Source organism: Archocentrus centrarchus, chromosome 1, assembly GCF_007364275.1.
Source record: "Archocentrus centrarchus isolate MPI-CPG fArcCen1 chromosome 1, fArcCen1, whole genome shotgun sequence".
Taxonomy (NCBI): domain Eukaryota; kingdom Metazoa; phylum Chordata; class Actinopteri; order Cichliformes; family Cichlidae; genus Archocentrus; species Archocentrus centrarchus.
In genome coordinates, this window is record NC_044346.1 from 25,319,997 (window position 1) to 25,336,480 (window position 16,484).

The following is a 16,484-nucleotide window of genomic DNA, read 5'->3' on the forward strand; positions in this document are numbered from 1 at the left end:
ATAGGAAAGTGGCGCACACAAAAAACGTTAACTGCTGTATCACATAACTGGGGAAAATTTTTTTTTTTAAAAAATCATACTATCGACAGTGATTAACCTACTAATTAATCTGTGACCTATACTCTGACATTATGCAAGAAATCTGAAAAATCTCTCATTTCACAAGTAAACAATGTGCAGCAGAAGCATTTGGTACATGATATAACAAACAAAAATAGAATTCAGCCCATTTACTGAACATATCTATAAGAACATTGAATGACTATTGTCTGGTATCGCTACTAAGTCAGTCACAGCACATCACAATGCATCTTTATTGACAGTGAACGCTCATGCATGTACAACGTAAAATCATTGGATCATATAAAATGATACTGATATAAAAACCAAAAGAGTACAATTTTCTTTGGCCTCTGGCCACTGCAACATCACTGCAGTTTTAATTTTACTTTTTATTTATTTATTTATTTTTCACATTTTTTACTCTTTGTTGGCATAGCATAACCATTTTGTAAAGGCTTAACTATTAAAAAAAATCATCACTGTAATTGGCTGTAAATACAAGTACTGCATCTTGGGCACTTACGTTGGGAAAGTACAATTGCTCTCAACACCACATCATAAAAGTGAACTGTGAACAAAGCAGCCCTACACTGAGCAGTTTTAATAGTACATATTCTAGGCACACTCCAAATTTTAACTCCCACCACATTCCAGGCAACACAGACTTTTTAAAAAAAGTACCTTCTAGCTTTGATCTGGCACCCTACGCTAGTTAAAATTTTAGAGAACATATTTTGTGGACAATCAGCAATGCAAGCAGAAAGGTGAATCATCACATAAATTAAAGATAACTTGTCAATACAGTCTAAATGAGCTTCTCCCTCTCTGTCTGTCTCTTTCTTCAGCAAAGCTAAATGAGGAGGAAATGTGTTTCTAAGTTCAGCTGCTGGGATTCTCCGAAGATGCCTCAAAACTTAGTATTTCTTTGGGCGTGTCCCCAGACATCTGTCTCTGTGTGTGTGTCCTCTGGTGTCTGCTAAGAGAATGGCTCCACGAAAACCTGCGACCACAAGTAAGACACAGATAGGGTCTTTCTCCAGTATGTGTCCGCTGATGCTTTGATAGTGACTTGTACCGTGTGAAGGTCGCTCCACATTCGTTACAAATATATTTCTCTGCCTTAATATGAACATTTTGTTCGTGCTCTTTCATGTTACCCAGCTGTGAGAAGCCTTTACCGCACACAGGGCAAAGATGTGGCTTCTCCCCCGTGTGGGTCAGTCCGTGAATATTCAAATCCTGTCGAGAATAAAATCGCTTTCCACAGATAATGCATTTGTATGGTCTTTCCCCCGTGTGGCTCCTCATGTGCCTCTTCAGTCCCTCAGAGCGAGAGAAGCAGCTCTCGCACAAGGTGCACTTGAAAGGTTTCTCTCCAGTGTGGGAACGCAAGTGCCTACGGAGCTCCGAGGCCTTGAAGAAACACATCTTGCAGTCCGCACAAGAGTGGGGTTTTTCTGGCTGTTCCTCATGTGTCTTTTCATGTGCTTTGCAATGGCCTGACTCAGAGAATCCCTTACCACAGACGGAGCAGGTGAAAGGCCTCTCCCCAGTGTGCATTCGCTTGTGACGAATGAGTTTGTTAAGTTTACTGAATGTCTTCATGCAGTATGAACACTGATGAGGTACCTTGGGTTTTTTTGCATGTGTGCGTTTATGCCTCTCTAATCTTGAGGGTCTATTGAACACTTTCCCGCAGTCAGGACAGGGATGCTGGTTGGTCCTATTGTGGCAATTCTCATGTCGGATGAGCTTTTCTTGTTGCGTGAAGCTCTTATCACAATGCTGACACTGATGAAGAGTCTTGGGCTTCCTCGTGTGTACCGGTTTATGCCTCTCTAGCTTTGACGGTCTGTCAAATACCTTGCCGCAGACAGAGCACGGGTAACACTTGTCTGATACGTTGCTCTTTGCTCTCTTGCTCTGTTTGGAGTATTCTGGCTCGGAGACGACTGAAGCATCACTGGAATCTGATTCTGAGATTACCTTCACCACCACTATTTCTGGACCTGAGGAGCAATCAAATTAAAAAACAATTATAATTTGAGTGTTATTGGAACTGACTTCAAATCAAACAGATCTCAGTGAGCAAAACATATTAATCAAATGTTAACACACATGTAATCCATGTTTCAGGAGGATTATTTCTGCTCTGTTCTACATGCATTAGATACCTCAACTTCAGGTGTCACCTGCATAAGGAACCAAGCTTATTATAACTAAAAGTTAACTGATTTATTATACAAGTATTGATCAGAAGGTGAAAAACAAAACAAAAACACACACACAAACAACTGTCAATACATACTTTCCTCTGGGGATTCTGTTTTAGGGACAGATGTGGTGTCTGGGCCCATTGCTGCAGCCTGTTGATGTACACATAAACACTTAAGGAACAGGTACATGACATCATGTATTGTAGATTTACTGATTTTTTACTACTAGAGCTTTCAGAATGAAAATTAGTACTGTAGCTAATATCGGAGACCAACAGGACTAGTTACACGCATCCAGCAAAATTCAAACAAATCTGATGAACTTTATAAATAAATAGTAAACCAATGCTATGACTATAAACACATTTGGGGCTGTGAATAAGTCTTGATAAAGCTGGTGTAATGGCATTAATAGAGAGTTGTTTCAGATAAGCAGCTGTCAAGTTATTCAAATTAAAATCCAAAGAATGTGGTGTTTAAGTTACTCTACCCTGGAAATTTCTAATTGCTGACACTCTGAATTTGTGAAAAACATAAGTGTCAACAATTAGCAAAATGTACAAGCATAAGACAAAAAAAAAAACATCCATTATATTTAATGACTAACTGGCTATTACTTGCTTATGTGACCAATTACTGATCAGTTGGTTTAAAGTTTTGGGGAAAGTTTTACAGTTGAAAAATCAACTTGTCACTGCCCTCTGGTGGACAAACTATGCAAGAAAGATGCTGTTGCTAGATTGCCTCAAATTTACACTCATCAGAAACTTTATTAGGTACACCATGATAGTACCAAGTTGAACCCCAGACCTGCTTTAATTAACACAGATTAAACAAGGTGCCGGAAACAGATTTTGGTCTACACTGACATGACAGCGTCACAAAGGTGATGCAGATTTGTTGGCTGCACATCTATGATGCGACTCTCCCATTCCATTGGTGCTTTGCTGAATTAAGAGCTGGTGATTATAGAGGCTGTTTAAGTACAATGAACTTGTGTTCAACAAAGCAGTTGATGAACTGAGCTGTGTACCATGTCACATTATCCTGGTGGAAGCAGCCATCAGAAGATGACTACATTGTAGTCATAAAGGGATGGACATCGCCATCAACAATACTTAAGTAGGCTGTGGCAACACCAGCCTGAATTGCTCATAAAAGGCTGGATGACTCCATATTTTCATGTTGTTTACACCAAATTCTGATCCTGCCATCCAAATGTTGCAGCAGAAATCGACACTTATCACACCGGGCAAAGTTTTTATTGTCCAATTTTAGTGAGCCAGTGTGAATTGCAGCCTCCTTCTTAGCTGACAGGAGCGACATCCAACGTGGTATTCTGCTGCTGTAGTCCATCTGCAACCAGATTTCACTTGTGCATTTACAGATGCTCTTCTGCATACCCTTGGTTGTAGCATGTGGTCATTGCTCTTGTCTTTCCGTAAGCTCAAAGTAGTCTGGTCCATTCTCCTCTGCCCTCTGACATCAACAAGGTATTTTTACCCAGAGGGCTGCTGCTCAGTGGACATTTTCTCTTTTTCTATAAACCCTAGAGATGGCTGTGCAGGAAAATCTCCGCAGATCTGTAGTTGCTGAAATATTCAGACCAGCTTGTCTGGCATCATCAATGGGCTTCAAAGTCACTTTTCTTCTTGCATGTGATTGGCTGATTAGATATTGTCGTTAATGAGCAGCTGAACACTACATCCAAAGAGGTGGCCGACATTTCTGTGTCGCGATGTTCTCGTTTCCTTTTTAGCCCCCCAACAAATGTTAGTTTATTAGCAATAAATTAATATCTGCTTCTGCTGGCATTGTTGATTTATAATATATAAATCAACAATATTCCTTTCACCACCTCTAAAATATTAAAGATAAACAAACAGCACGCATAAAGTTGGGTTAAGCACTCCGCTGTACTATCACAAAAAACATTTGCAGAATCGAACTGCAAACAGTCATGGTCTGTCTCAAGAGGCTGGAAGGAATTCCACACTTAACGCTTAATGTTGAAAGTGTGTGCCAATATCCTCGAAATAGCGTTCAAGTCTTCATGTGAAATTTAAAGTAGTTTTGAAAGCTCGTATGCTGTTTATTTATCTATATAAAAACTACTTTTGCACAGGTTCGCTGAGATGTTTGAGTGGCGAGTTTACAGAGGAAACCACAGCGGTGTGGTTAACGATTATCGGTAAGGGGTTCTCCTTAAACATGAGGGTAGCATTAACGAAGCGTTACAGTAGCATGCACACACAAACCTAACCGCCACACTTACACAGCGTTTGCTAGCTACTTTTGCTAATGCTAACGCTGCTGAGTGTCCGCTAACTACGCCGTACAAGCCTCGGAGGCGCATATAAATTCAGTCTCACCTCTCTAATAATCCGTAAAACAGAAAGCTTGTCACATCCACTGTCCACACAGTTTTAAGAAAATGCTTCTTCGCATGAAAGGACAGTCACAGCAGACTGCAAAACAAGCCGCAGGTATTTGGGGCTACTGCGCTTTCCCTTGCATGTTGCCTTCAAGTGCCCACGTAATTTCAAAACCTTGGTCTTCTTTTTCTTCTTCTTGGGATTTTTATGGCGGTTAGAGGTGCATTACGCGCACACACCTCAATGATCTACCTTACTTTTGCAGAAAATACTTTTTGTTCAGAAGCAATTTTGCATTCTTCGGCGCACACATTATGACCGAATATCATGCAATTTACAAATAAAGATGGATGAATGGTGTGTTGTGTTGGCTGTGCTTGTGTAACTACGGGGTGATTTTGTGGGAAGGGGAACACTTAAAAATAATTTCATTGAAGTACATTTGTTCAACTGTTTTACGGAGATCTGCAAGGGACATGGAAGAAAAAAAATGGGAAAAAAAAAAAGATGCACCTTTGCGGGATCTCGCAAAACGTTTGTGGGACTCTTTAGTTTTTGGATTGAATTTCTTTTTTTTTCACCATAGTGCTCACTCTCTTCCTTTGGGTGCTTGCCTTTCAACTGCAGAGCGTTATTAAGATCTGTGTGACCTAACCTAAGACGGGAGATTATCACCTCTTCTGTCCGGTTCCTACCCACTCTCTTCCCATGACCAACATGCCTTTGAATGTTATAAAGATGTCGTCCTGTATTGCTATTCTTTGAATTTGACTATTAACAATGCTCTTAACTTCAGCTTTGCTTTAACGGTATCTGTAAATCAACTGATTGCAATTTCAGTGACTGTTTTGCCAGCATATCCACATCCTCACTTCCTTCTACATCGTTTGCGACCGACCCATCACTAGTTCAAATGGCTCTTTCCGGATTACGGGCTGCTGACCCCTGACCTACAGCCTGGATCTTTTGAAACCACCTGTAAATATTAAGACCTTATCTGTATATTGCTTCTCCAAGTACCTCTGCACTATATATTGAACAAGTGCATACTGCCGTTTGTATGTATAAAGCCACAGATGGTATGACAAATTCCCAAGTAGGGAGAGTTGGACAAGGAACTGTCAGACAATGCTCTATATCACGTATAATTTCAAAACCTGATGCTTTTCCTTGCTTTTAAATGTAGTCCGTCATCCACAGGGGCTAGCTCAGAGTGAACTGCATTCACACTGAGAAGCTAAATGATAACAGGTGCAGAAGACACTCCAAAGTGGACACAGTGACACCAAACAAAGAAAAAAAAATCTCCCCTTTCAGAGGTCACTCCTATTATGATAAATGGTTCCAACTGTACACGAATGTTTCATAAAGCTGCAGAGAGCATTTAGTTTCAGTTTTAGTTAAAGAATCTCCCAAATCTTTACAGCAAGAAATGATCAAACATGTAGCTTATTTGTGCATTGCAGTACAGATACTTTTTAATAGTATAAATCTTTAAACAGCAGCTAAAGATTTTTTTGTTTGCTTGTTTTAAATTAGTTGTTATTTGCTTTTGACCCCATCACAAATACAGCCACATAATGTCAATAATAAAACACATATCTGAATAAGTTAAGAAACTGAGAAGAATAACAAATAACTCAAAGGGGGTATTATGCATGAAACTCATCTAAAATACGATTTAACAGTATAACTCCTATAAAGTACATCAGGTTACGGTTTTCAGTTGTGATTTTACAGTGTGGTTACAAATATTATCTTTTACTGAATTTAATAAATATACATATATTGATATTACTGATAATGTAGTGCCTCAGTAATCATAGAGTATCATAGAAATAGTTCTCCCAGATCTATCACTGGCATTTGTGTGTGCTATATGAACCATAAAGAACGTCCTTCTGTTCTTACAGAGCTGTCCTGAGATTAGAACCTTTGTTTATGTGGGTAAAGTTCACTAAGACATTGCAATGTGACCTAAATCTATACAAATAAACTTTGAGTAACAAAGTAAAATCTCACTCAGCTAATTTACAAAAAAATACACAACTTAGCATTTCACAAAAAAAAATGCAAATATTTCTAAGCTACATAATAATCAAAATCACTGAAATCGTATGAAGAAAAACTGGTTCAGTGTTTAAAAAAAAGAAAAAAAGTCACAGTTCTGTTCTCTCTATTTCACTTAGAAGTAAAACAATGAGAAACAGAAATGGAGTTCTGGATGCCCCACACTTCCAGGGACTGGATCTTGAAGTTTCTCTTGCAGAGTGCAATGCTTTTAAATGTTTGGCACGGCTCTGTGCGTCCCTCTCGTAGGTCTTTTTGCAAGCACAGAGCATGGCCCCCATCACCACCTGAAAGAGGACACATGAATATGAGCATAGCATACTTGCAGTTTCCCTCTCACCTAACATATTAAGAGTTCTTTTAAAGGCCCATCTATTGTATTTTTTTTTTCTTATAATGTTTAATTAACGCACCAATAATAAGCTGATTGTCGTTGCCTGCTATGAACTTGGAAGCCTCTTGCTCCTTAGGCCTCTTGGGTGCTTTGGCAGACATGGGTTCCTCTATTAGTGCAGTAACCATCAGATAGCTGGGATTTTGTGGTGTCCCAGCAGGACAGGTCAGACTTGTGCTGGAGGGGATGTCGCCGTCAGTTGACACTCGAGGGGAGGCACTAATGCTCTCTTGAATTTGCTCGGGAGAAGCTCTTCGGGTCATTATATTGACCATAGTTCTCTGGTAGAGCTCCATGCTGGGACGGAGCTGAAACAGTAATCACAGATCTCGTTTGATGCCTTGCAGTGTCAGAGGCAGAGGTAAAGTGAATTCAACAAAAAGAAAGCTCACCGTAAAAACAAAACACTCCCCAGTTCCAAAGTAAGCAAGTTCTTCTGAGTCGTGCTTTCTTCTTTCTGTTACATCTGTTGACAAGAAGGCACCAAACACCTAAGAGAGGCAAATTCCCATCATTTCAGTGGCATACAAAAGCTATTGAATCAACTAAATCTCATCATCATAGACATCAAGATGTATCAGGTTCAAGTCTGAGCTCCACTTAAAATGCCAAATGTAGAAAACAAAATAGATCAGATGTATCCCAATATTTATTATTTTATCATTTTTACCTCTTCATCCACAGTTTTGATCATCAGGACAGCTGGTTCATGTCCCTCCACATGTGAATAGAATCTATATGAGATTAAAAAAAAAATGTAGCCACCTGTTGTTCTTATTTTAAAATGCATGATAAGAATATTTTCATGTCAAATTAGCATAGAAATGTCCCTCAAGAGCTAAGGCCTGTTTAAATCAAATTTCATTTGATATCAGGGAGAGATTTTGGCACTGTTTAAACAAGAAAAAAAAGTTTAAGTGTTGATAGTGAAAACACAACTGCATGCTACTGCTGTCAGTTGCAAAACCTGAAAATCCATTTTTCCACTGCAGGGGCATTAAGTTCAGCAGATATTGAGTCAATACAAAGCAAACACTCTAAAAGGTATTACTGTATGATGTACATATTTCTCTGCGTAATTCCTGCCTGTTTTTTTTTTTTTCAGGTAGTTGCGAAGTGGGACTGAAGTGCTGAACAAAGGTTGCTTACGACGCAAGAGTTCTTTCATGCTCGGCTGTGCTGAACAACCTGAAGGGACTGAAAAGGGCAAAGCGCTCAGGTATCCAGGCCCAGATGACTCTCATCTCAGTCCCTGTTACAACACTGGAACGGAAGTTGTTGAAATCCACTGTCTCAACTGATGTCCTTTAGGGAACATGTATGAAAACAGGGTTCAAATGAGCTGAAATAGAACATTTAAAACTACTAAGATTGTGTATATTAGTGATTCATTATATACAAATATGCTAGTCTAGTCTGGTCTATGAAAATGTCAGCTTTAACCCACCTCTTCTCATCTATGCTGACACCTTTTAGGATGAGGGACTCTTTATTGGCACTGAACAGCAGGTTAAGCTCCCTCCTTATGGGTATTGTAATCGTGAAGGCTCTTTCCAGGAGCTTCTCAGCTGTGCAGTGGCGAGCTACATTCTGAACAAATCTTTTCATATCTGTTCTGAAGTCTTCCACATCTGCCACTCGAGACGACACGGATACTTTATAGAGGTCAAGCAGAGCCAGAGCAACCCTACAAAGAATGATTGTGAAACACATTAATTGTATTGTTTTGTCATTATGTTTTTGTTTGTTTTTGTTTTTTCTTCAAAATAATGGTTATGCCACAAGAACTCACATATTTAGGTTTAAGATTTTTGTTTACATGTTCAAATGCGGCAGCGACAACAAACCTGTAGAGGACCTTATAGCCTTCCAGTAGGTAGACATCTAGAACTCTAATGGCATACGTGAACGGAAGTTCAGCAAATATCCACATGATCCAGTCGGAGTAAAACTCAAACAGGTTCTGGTGAGAACTGGCAATCAGCTTGCGTATGCCTCTGCAGCACTTGTTAGCGAGGTCTCCAAAGGTCATACAGGAGGCACGGTAGGTGAGGAAGGTCTGGTCAATATAACGCTTGTTGGGATCATTGTAGCAGATGAGTCGGGACACACTGTAGAAACATTCAGCTTCATCCTCGCTGAAGTGGAGGATGAGGGAAACCAGTGCAGGTAGAATGGGGCAGAAGTTCATGTCTACAAAGTATTGTCCAAGGCAAAGAAGAACCTTTTTAGCAGAATTCAGGCCCGCTTTGTTGAGGCAGTATCTGGATAAGCACAAAGCAAACAAGGACTCCTTTAGTTATGTTTACTCCAGTGCAAAGGTATATTAATAGTGCAAAGGTATATTAATACCAAAATGTGAAGATTTTCTGTTGTATGTACCCTGTTACAGCATGGATGCTTGTAATAAACATCCCCAAAGTCACAAATAATGAGGTGAGCTAAAAGCTCATGCTTCACACAGCTGTAAATGCTCAATTTCAAAAAGTACCATCGCAAAATATTACCTGGGTATTTCTCCAGCCTCCATGTACTCCGGTACTGGGTGGCTGATGATTTTTTGTTCTCCAAATAGCTTCTTGGCCAGTTCATAGTAGACATCTCTATCTGGAGTGACAGCCCTGCTGCAGATATAAAATCAATCCACTGTCAAAATTTGGTCAAGTAGATTTCAGTAAAAATGCTCATGATGGCCTCACTAAGTGCCACGAGTACATACATGGAATTGATGCTGTGGATGATGTGATAATAAGCTTTGGCCCTTAGTGTGTGTGGTGTGGCCCAAAAGCCTTCTCGAGCCATAGTTTTAAGCTGCTGGTGCTCACTCTGTAGGATCTGCTGATAATTTTTTGCAGCTTCAGGATCAATTTTCTCCCAGTCCACAAACTGTCCGTACTTCATCCCAGAGCTGGAACAAATCTGCCAGTTGTCTGCTTCAGAGATGGTCATCATGGACACTGACTTGAGACTGCCTTTATTGCCTGAGTAAGATATACACATATAACTTTTATTTCCCTAAACGGTTTACATAGACTCAGATTTTCATTCTATTCATTTTGCCTTTAAACTCGATATTCAAATGTGAAAACATTATTTCAGTACCATGAGTTTCTCTTGTGGGTGAATGCTTGTTTGGTTTATGCTTAAACTTTTTAGAGTTGAACTGAACGCCCGACCCATCCCCTTCTCTTTCCTCCTTTTCAGCTGCTTGATGCTTGAGAGGTGAGCTTTGCATCTGCCTCAATAGAAGGCACGTTGTAAAGTGTCCCATGTTTTCTTCTGAGTATAACTCTGATGTCTCATAACTGTAAAAAGACCTGGAGCACATTTGATTCAGTATTAATTATGCAGTTCAGTAATGCAGGTCAGTAATTCTTTGTTGCTTGTGGTTTATTGTAAATAAGCATACATTTGGCTGTCTTTTTGATAACAGTACAAGCCTAGTTAAATATGAATACATACCTGGATCGAGGTCTTAGACAGGTTTTTTCTGTCTGTGTGTTGTCTTCTAAATTGTAATAGGAGTGAGACCTTTGTCTGGTTCTGCCTCTAGCCATAGATTCCAGATTTTGGTCAGAGAATGTGTCCAGGATTAAATTAATGTTTCCACAACTGGAGAATTCCGGTGTCCGTGAAACTGACACCAGAATCCTCGGACACCAGTTATTCTTCATAGAAAAAAATGTCAGAAAGTAATGTTGCTCCTGTTACTAGCTGCACAATTTGAGGATCAGGGCTTTTTATAGGCCTGTGGGCTTTGGTCATGTGAGTTCTACGTGGTTTGTTGTTGGTGACTCAGGCACTGACAGTAAAAGGTTCCACTGATTTTCCTGTTATATCTCTGGCACAGTGTCTCATTCTGAGAGGTAATCAGTCTCTGTAAAATAAGTGCCCTCATACTGAGAATCATAAACCAAGGCATTAAATTTCCAGATCACGTAGCAATATACATGCACTTAGCTTACTTCCCCAAAACACATGTTCCTTGCAAAGTGTGTAACTATCAGGGTTTCATGGAGCTCATTTTCAACAAGCTTTCTCCTGGTTTCTTCCGAAAATTAAAATAAAATAAAATAAAACAATTTTGTAATTAAATTGCTTAAGAGACTAAATGTTTATTTTAAAACTGAGCATCACATTCCTTGAAAATCTTTGAAATGGTTTGCTCTTCTTGACATTTTCAGAAATAAGAAGGCCAACTCGACACAACTTCTTTGAAATTACTTCATGTACGTCAAGCATCAAAATGCCAGTAGTCTATTCCAAGAAGTCTTCCGAGGCTATTATTGAACACAACACATGTATGTTTCCATCTAAACACAACCACTGTTTAGTTATGAAACACAAAACCTCTACAAGTACTTACTTCATATGTTGGCACATCATGCAATGGATATGAAAAACAAACTCTTAAACCTTCATTGCCAAAGAAGGCAATGAAGGTGATGCTGTTTTTCCTCAGATTTCCAGATGTGAAAAGGTACTGATACATAAGCATGGATTTGAACAACTGTGTTCATTTCATGAGAAATAAACAGAGTTGAAACACATTTACCATTCAGACTGAATAATCTACATAAGCCCATACTGTGACATAGTCTGTGTGAACTTCTGGAAATTTACAGGAGGTGTTCCTTCCTTTACTCTTGCCTCCTGCTGCTCACAAAATTGAAAAGGCTCTTAAAAAATTGCATCTATGGTGCCACTCATATTTCAACCAAAAAAAGTATTTCTCTTCTTAAGGCAGACACATTCCCTGCATCTCTCTGTGGAAGTAAAACTTGACTGTAGGCTGAAAATAACTAACTAACCATAAAGACATTTATCACTTTGGTGTTTGATGTTGACTATCATTACAGTATAGTTGATGTTTTATAAATTCTGTGATAAGAGTTCCAGATTTTTTTTTTTTTGACTTGGACATTGAAGATTGTGTCTGGACTTAAAGGTCCATTAAGTTTAAGTATTTAAGAAAAAAGGGTTTTAACTACTATTCCTGTAAGCCATTAAAAGGCACTGAAAGTTATATTTAGACAGTTGCTATTATTTGTTTTCATCTCTGAGAGTCACTAATAATAATGTATATGTACAAGATTTATGAAACATTAGAGACTTATGAAATAAAATGCCATAATCACAACTTTTCTGGCTTTAACTTATATGAAAAAAAAAACCCTTTCAGCAGTTTTTTCTCATTTTTCTGCAAAACCAAGATCATGGGGTGGCTCCTTTTGGAAGTGTGGAACATTTGTAAATGGATAAATCAGTGACAATTTTAAATTTCAACATCTAAAATGAAATTTGTGATCTTTAGCTTCAAGAGGAAAAGTCTTTTTCAAATCTTTATATGTATGTAGTGTTCCCGTGTCAATAGCTTCATATTTCTGATCCCTTTTTCCTGTCTGGTTTCTAAACTTCTGAACAGAAGAGAGGCCTGAAAGCTGAAAATTCTGCCTCCTATTCTATTTTTAAATACCGTAGGAACCACAAATAAGCCAGCAGTCTGACAGCAAAGTGCTCTATTGGGGTGAGGTACTATGAGTTCTTTAAGATAAGATGGAGCCTGATTATTCAAGACCTTGTATGTGAGAAGAGTCTTTCTATTTCTGTTTCAAGTATTTTTTCGTGTTCAATTCCCAACTAATTAGTAGAGCAGCCCTGAAATTTTATATATTTAACTGACCTGTGGTCAGAAATTAGCAGCAAATCTTAACCCATAGAGGGCAGCATTACGCTTTTACAGTGCACAGCCTGTAGGGTCCCAGGAAAAATGTCCTTGCAGCCTACCGTAGTGACGTCGCTCTCAAAACAAGAAACAGGCTGCTACTGATTACAGCCGGATGGTTCAAACTTGGCTTTATAGCTAACTTATCAAAATGTCTCAGGATTCCTGGTAAGTAATCATTTTGAATTCAAAAGTAAATTGACTCAGATGTATTGTTAACATCAAATGTAGTTTCTCCAGCTTATGACTACTCTGAATCTCGCTAGCTAAAGTGGTAGCTATGGCGAATAGCCAAATAAATTAACATGAATTTTTATTTAGTAATTGAAAACTAATTGCGTTTGCGTGTTGGGAAATAGTTTGGGGATTGTGGATTAGGTTTACAAAACAATTTGTAGTCGTTATTGTTGTATCTACTCTAATAGCAAATCTTTACAGCGTTAGAGAAAGGGGGAAAGGAATGCTAAAAATGTCACATGATCAAACCAAATCTTGTTCTCCATTTCTGATGTTTTACCCAGGTAAGCTACAGCAATATTAAGCAGCAACGTGATTTATCGCACGCTTTTAAGACTGTCAGGATCCGTCCCGGGTTGTCACAGTTCTTTTATTATTATTATTATCTATAATGTCAAAGATAACCCGAGTAAGGGATCAAAACCTACCTGGTCCTGTATGAAAAAGTTATCTCGCCGTTAAATCAGAGATTAACTGTGATTAACCACGTGTTTCGCTGAATTAAATTTCACTGGTCGCACTCAGGCCTGATTACTGCCAGACCTGCTGAATCAAGAGATCGTTTGAAAAGAACCTGTCTGACAAATTGAAGTAGGCTTAAAGATATCGAAAAGATATGGATGTCAGGTGGAAGCTTGAGGGAGCATCCAGAAACCACTAGGTTGCGGTTAGGTTTAATGTCTGTGGCGAATTTCTCTCCAGTACTACCACAGAGTCAGGCAGGACCAAAAAAGTTGTGCAAGCGACCCCTCAAAGGAGCACTGAGAGGATATTGATGAAAAGATAGGATTCAATTTGGTTTTGGAGTAATCCAACCTGTACATCATATTTGTTGTATTTTATGTTAAGCATGTAGAGTTTACATGTGATGAAATGTCTATATAAATTGCCATTGCCATAATTATATTAAATTCATGCACTGAACCTTAGTTTTGCTATTTCATTTTTGGCTTCTTCATTGTGTAGGTATAAATCCTATTTTTTTGATTCATAGGTTACAAAATTATGATGCCACGTGTCGCTTGGCACAGGAAATAGCCGAAAACATCCATGAACGGAACAGACAGCAGAGAACAGGGGGGAACCCTGCAAAGGTAATCTCTCGCCTCACAAATAAAATGGTATTGCCCTCACATTTCTTTTGTCTTGTTCTTAGTAGTTTGCTTATCTTCTGTCCTTTCAGATAAACATGACACTACGGGCTTCACTTCAGAAGCTGAAACAAAATATCGCCCAGCTCAAAGAGGGCTTGTTGCGGGCATCCTCGTCTCGGCGCATGTATCCTTTCTTCTGACAGTGTTCTAAAAAGTGGAAATTATGAGACTAAGGAACACTTCCTGTTCGGCCTCTAGGCCCTCTCCCTACACACTTTCACTCTGTTTGCGCATTTGCATGGTGCATCTGTCACATTCTGAACCAACTAATAGAAGTCAGTAATAAAGCCTGCCAACTTTGAGTCTGCACTGAAACAGAAATTGGAAAAAAAATTGTCCTCAAAACATAGTAATGATAACAATAATAGCAATGGCAGTAATAATGACAGTAAAATAATGTTGCCTTATTTGTTCTCTGGACTTTTTATGCCCAACTGTAACTTTATTTTGCAGCTGAGTAATCTAGATTTTCCACTAAAAGTGTAATTTATTTTAGTGCTGTTTCTCAGCGTTTTTACTAAGGTATAAGAAAGAAGAAAACACAAGACAAGTAGTGCATTTTGGAAAATATTCTATCTCTGTTGTAAATGCCTGAATGCAAGTGAAACAGATGCTTCGTCCAGGAAGTGATAGATATGATCATAACACACCTGATTGCATCACAAATTGCTGCAGTTGTTGAATAGAAGTTCCAGTTTCTGCCCTATCCCTTAATTAAGAAACCTGGAACAGCTGGACTGAAATGATCACAGAGTGGGAGGGTGTAGTGGTTTGGTTTGGAAGGTGGCCTGAAAATAAATTTGAGAGTGGAGAGTCTGCTGTGCTTACAGTGACAGTAGTGTTCCAGTAGGGGGCATTAGAGCGTTTAGAAAATGACTGTCGTCACTAATGCAGCATGCTCAAGTTTCAGAAACATAAATTGTCCACTCATCTAAAGTGGTTGAAGTGTTGCCAATGCTTTGCATGACCTTATCGTGGCCTCATCAGAATGCAGTCTGAAGCTGACAGGAGGCAGAACCTCATTGATGACCTGCTAACCAGAGAGAAGCACCTCAATGCAACTTTCAAGGGAGATATCATGGAGCCTGAACCCTCCAGGTATCAACATTTTGGCTATTATAAATCCAACGACATGCAGTTACTGGGGTTAAGTTAATTGGTGATTCTAAATTGCCTATAGGTGTGAATGTGAGTGTGATTAATATCTTGATTAATGCAGCGCTTCACATAAAGTAATAATTTTTTGGTTCTACCCACCTTCTTGTGCCCACTGTGGAACAGTTGCCCGCTCTAAATTTCTATCAGTCACTTCTTGGTCAGTATCAGATGAACCAAACTAAGCATCATCACCAATCAATGAGCATCCTGCTCAGAAACTCATTTTGAGGCTTTTCTTCTCTGAGAATTTTTTTTTTTAGTACGTCTACCTCTGGCTGCCCAATTAAAAATAATGAATCCTCATTCTCTTGTCTGTGTTCTTGACCTGAGAGGTCATAGGCTCTGTTCTCTCCTTTGATAATGTGTCACTGGGCACTAACTTTCAGCGAGTCTTTGTACATCCGGTATGACCCATGTATTATGACCTCCCCCGATGCCGTCACTCGTAAGGAAGTCTGTCTGCCTGCCATTTTGACAGGGTGCTTAACTGCATAGCTAATTCTTTTTCATTAAGGGATTTACTCGCTTGGCTCCGTTAATCACACATTTGGCACCCTTTTAAAATAGAGAAATACACACAAATTTACATGAAGGAATGAGTTTGATGAACAAGGACAGTGAGTTTACTGCCTACTAACAACTGAGCATAGTGTACTCTGTAGTGTACACAGTAAAGGGCTGGAGACAACCACTGTATATAAAAGATGGAGATAGCCACCCTGATGTCATGGAATCCACATTTTAAAGCCTCATCAGTATTTTGTCCATTGCTATTTAGCAAGCTACATCTGTGTGGAGCCATTGCACAGACACATACACCTGTCAGATACTGCTAGCAAATATACTAATAAAGCACTAAAATCACACTCACCAAAACCTGAGCACAAAGTTATTGGATGGGCTGTACAGTACAACAAGCCAATATTATTTGGCAGATAATTCATTTAAAAATGCTGCAAAAAGCACAAGCACAGTTCATGGGTTAGAGCTCAGTGAGGCCTGGTGTACAGCAGCTACAGCTGCTGGCATATCTGTCAGTCAAAGCGGTTACACCTCAGAAGTGTGCGTGTATTTTTTTTTCTTTTTAAATCG

General features: G+C 39.1%; 3 protein-coding genes across 5 annotated transcripts in view; 1 reads left to right on the plus strand and 2 right to left on the minus strand.

Moving 5' to 3' along the window:
• Positions 1 to 286: 286 nt before the first annotated feature.
• Positions 287 to 4,790, minus strand: LOC115782783 (zinc finger protein 16-like). Its single transcript, XM_030733205.1, has 3 exons — positions 4,652 to 4,790; positions 2,372 to 2,429; positions 287 to 2,072 (listed from the first exon to the last, which is right to left on the minus strand). The coding sequence occupies exons 2-3, from the start codon at positions 2,418 to 2,420 to the stop codon at positions 943 to 945; spliced, it is 1,179 nt and encodes a 392-aa protein (XP_030589065.1). The 5' UTR covers positions 2,421 to 2,429; positions 4,652 to 4,790; the 3' UTR covers positions 287 to 942.
• Positions 4,791 to 6,304: 1,514 nt separating this feature from the next.
• Positions 6,305 to 10,807, minus strand: LOC115782762 (TBC1 domain family member 24-like). Of its 2 annotated transcripts, none has more exons than XM_030733180.1 (11): positions 10,581 to 10,807; positions 10,221 to 10,435; positions 9,838 to 10,099; positions 9,626 to 9,739; positions 8,966 to 9,382; positions 8,566 to 8,805; positions 8,268 to 8,423; positions 7,789 to 7,852; positions 7,511 to 7,609; positions 7,138 to 7,426; positions 6,305 to 7,011 (listed from the first exon to the last, which is right to left on the minus strand). In XM_030733180.1, the coding sequence occupies exons 1-11, from the start codon at positions 10,790 to 10,792 to the stop codon at positions 6,836 to 6,838; spliced, it is 2,244 nt and encodes a 747-aa protein (XP_030589040.1). In that variant the 5' UTR covers positions 10,793 to 10,807; the 3' UTR covers positions 6,305 to 6,835. The 2 variants fall into 2 exon arrangements, with proteins under 2 accessions (XP_030589040.1, XP_030589031.1); XM_030733171.1 differs by having other exon boundaries at positions 9,626 to 9,742.
• A 2,073-nt stretch (positions 10,808 to 12,880) lies between these two features.
• The window catches only part of stx8 (syntaxin 8), a 52,757-nt gene continuing 49,153 nt past the window's right edge, over positions 12,881 to 16,484 (plus strand). For both annotated transcript variants that reach the window (XM_030742490.1, XM_030742498.1), the window contains exons 1-4: positions 12,881 to 13,011; positions 14,075 to 14,174; positions 14,264 to 14,358; positions 15,222 to 15,332. In XM_030742490.1, coding sequence (XP_030598350.1) covers positions 12,995 to 13,011; positions 14,075 to 14,174; positions 14,264 to 14,358; positions 15,222 to 15,332 — 323 coding nt within the window. In that variant the 5' untranslated portion in view covers positions 12,881 to 12,994. The remainder of the gene's footprint in view (positions 13,012 to 14,074; positions 14,175 to 14,263; positions 14,359 to 15,221; positions 15,333 to 16,484) is intronic.

What these genes read in the sequence shown, in the direction of transcription:
- LOC115782783 (XM_030733205.1), bottom strand. Translation starts at nt 2,420, where the DNA reads ATGGGCCCAGACACCACATCTGTCCCTAAAACAGAATCCCCAGAGGAA. An exon ending in AACAGAATCCCCAGAGGAAA is followed by an intron (nt 2,073 to 2,371) that starts GTATGTATTGAC and finishes ATTGCTCCTCAG; the next exon opens with GTCCAGAAATAGTGGTGGTG.
- LOC115782762 (XM_030733171.1), bottom strand. Translation starts at nt 10,792, where the DNA reads ATGAAGAATAACTGGTGTCCGAGGATTCTGGTGTCAGTTTCACGGACA. An exon ending in CATGAAAGAACTCTTGCGTC is followed by an intron (nt 7,853 to 8,267) that starts GTAAGCAACCTT and finishes AATCTCATATAG; the next exon opens with ATTCTATTCACATGTGGAGG. An exon ending in TCAAAACTGTGGATGAAGAG is followed by an intron (nt 7,610 to 7,788) that starts GTAAAAATGATA and finishes TGCCTCTCTTAG; the next exon opens with GTGTTTGGTGCCTTCTTGTC.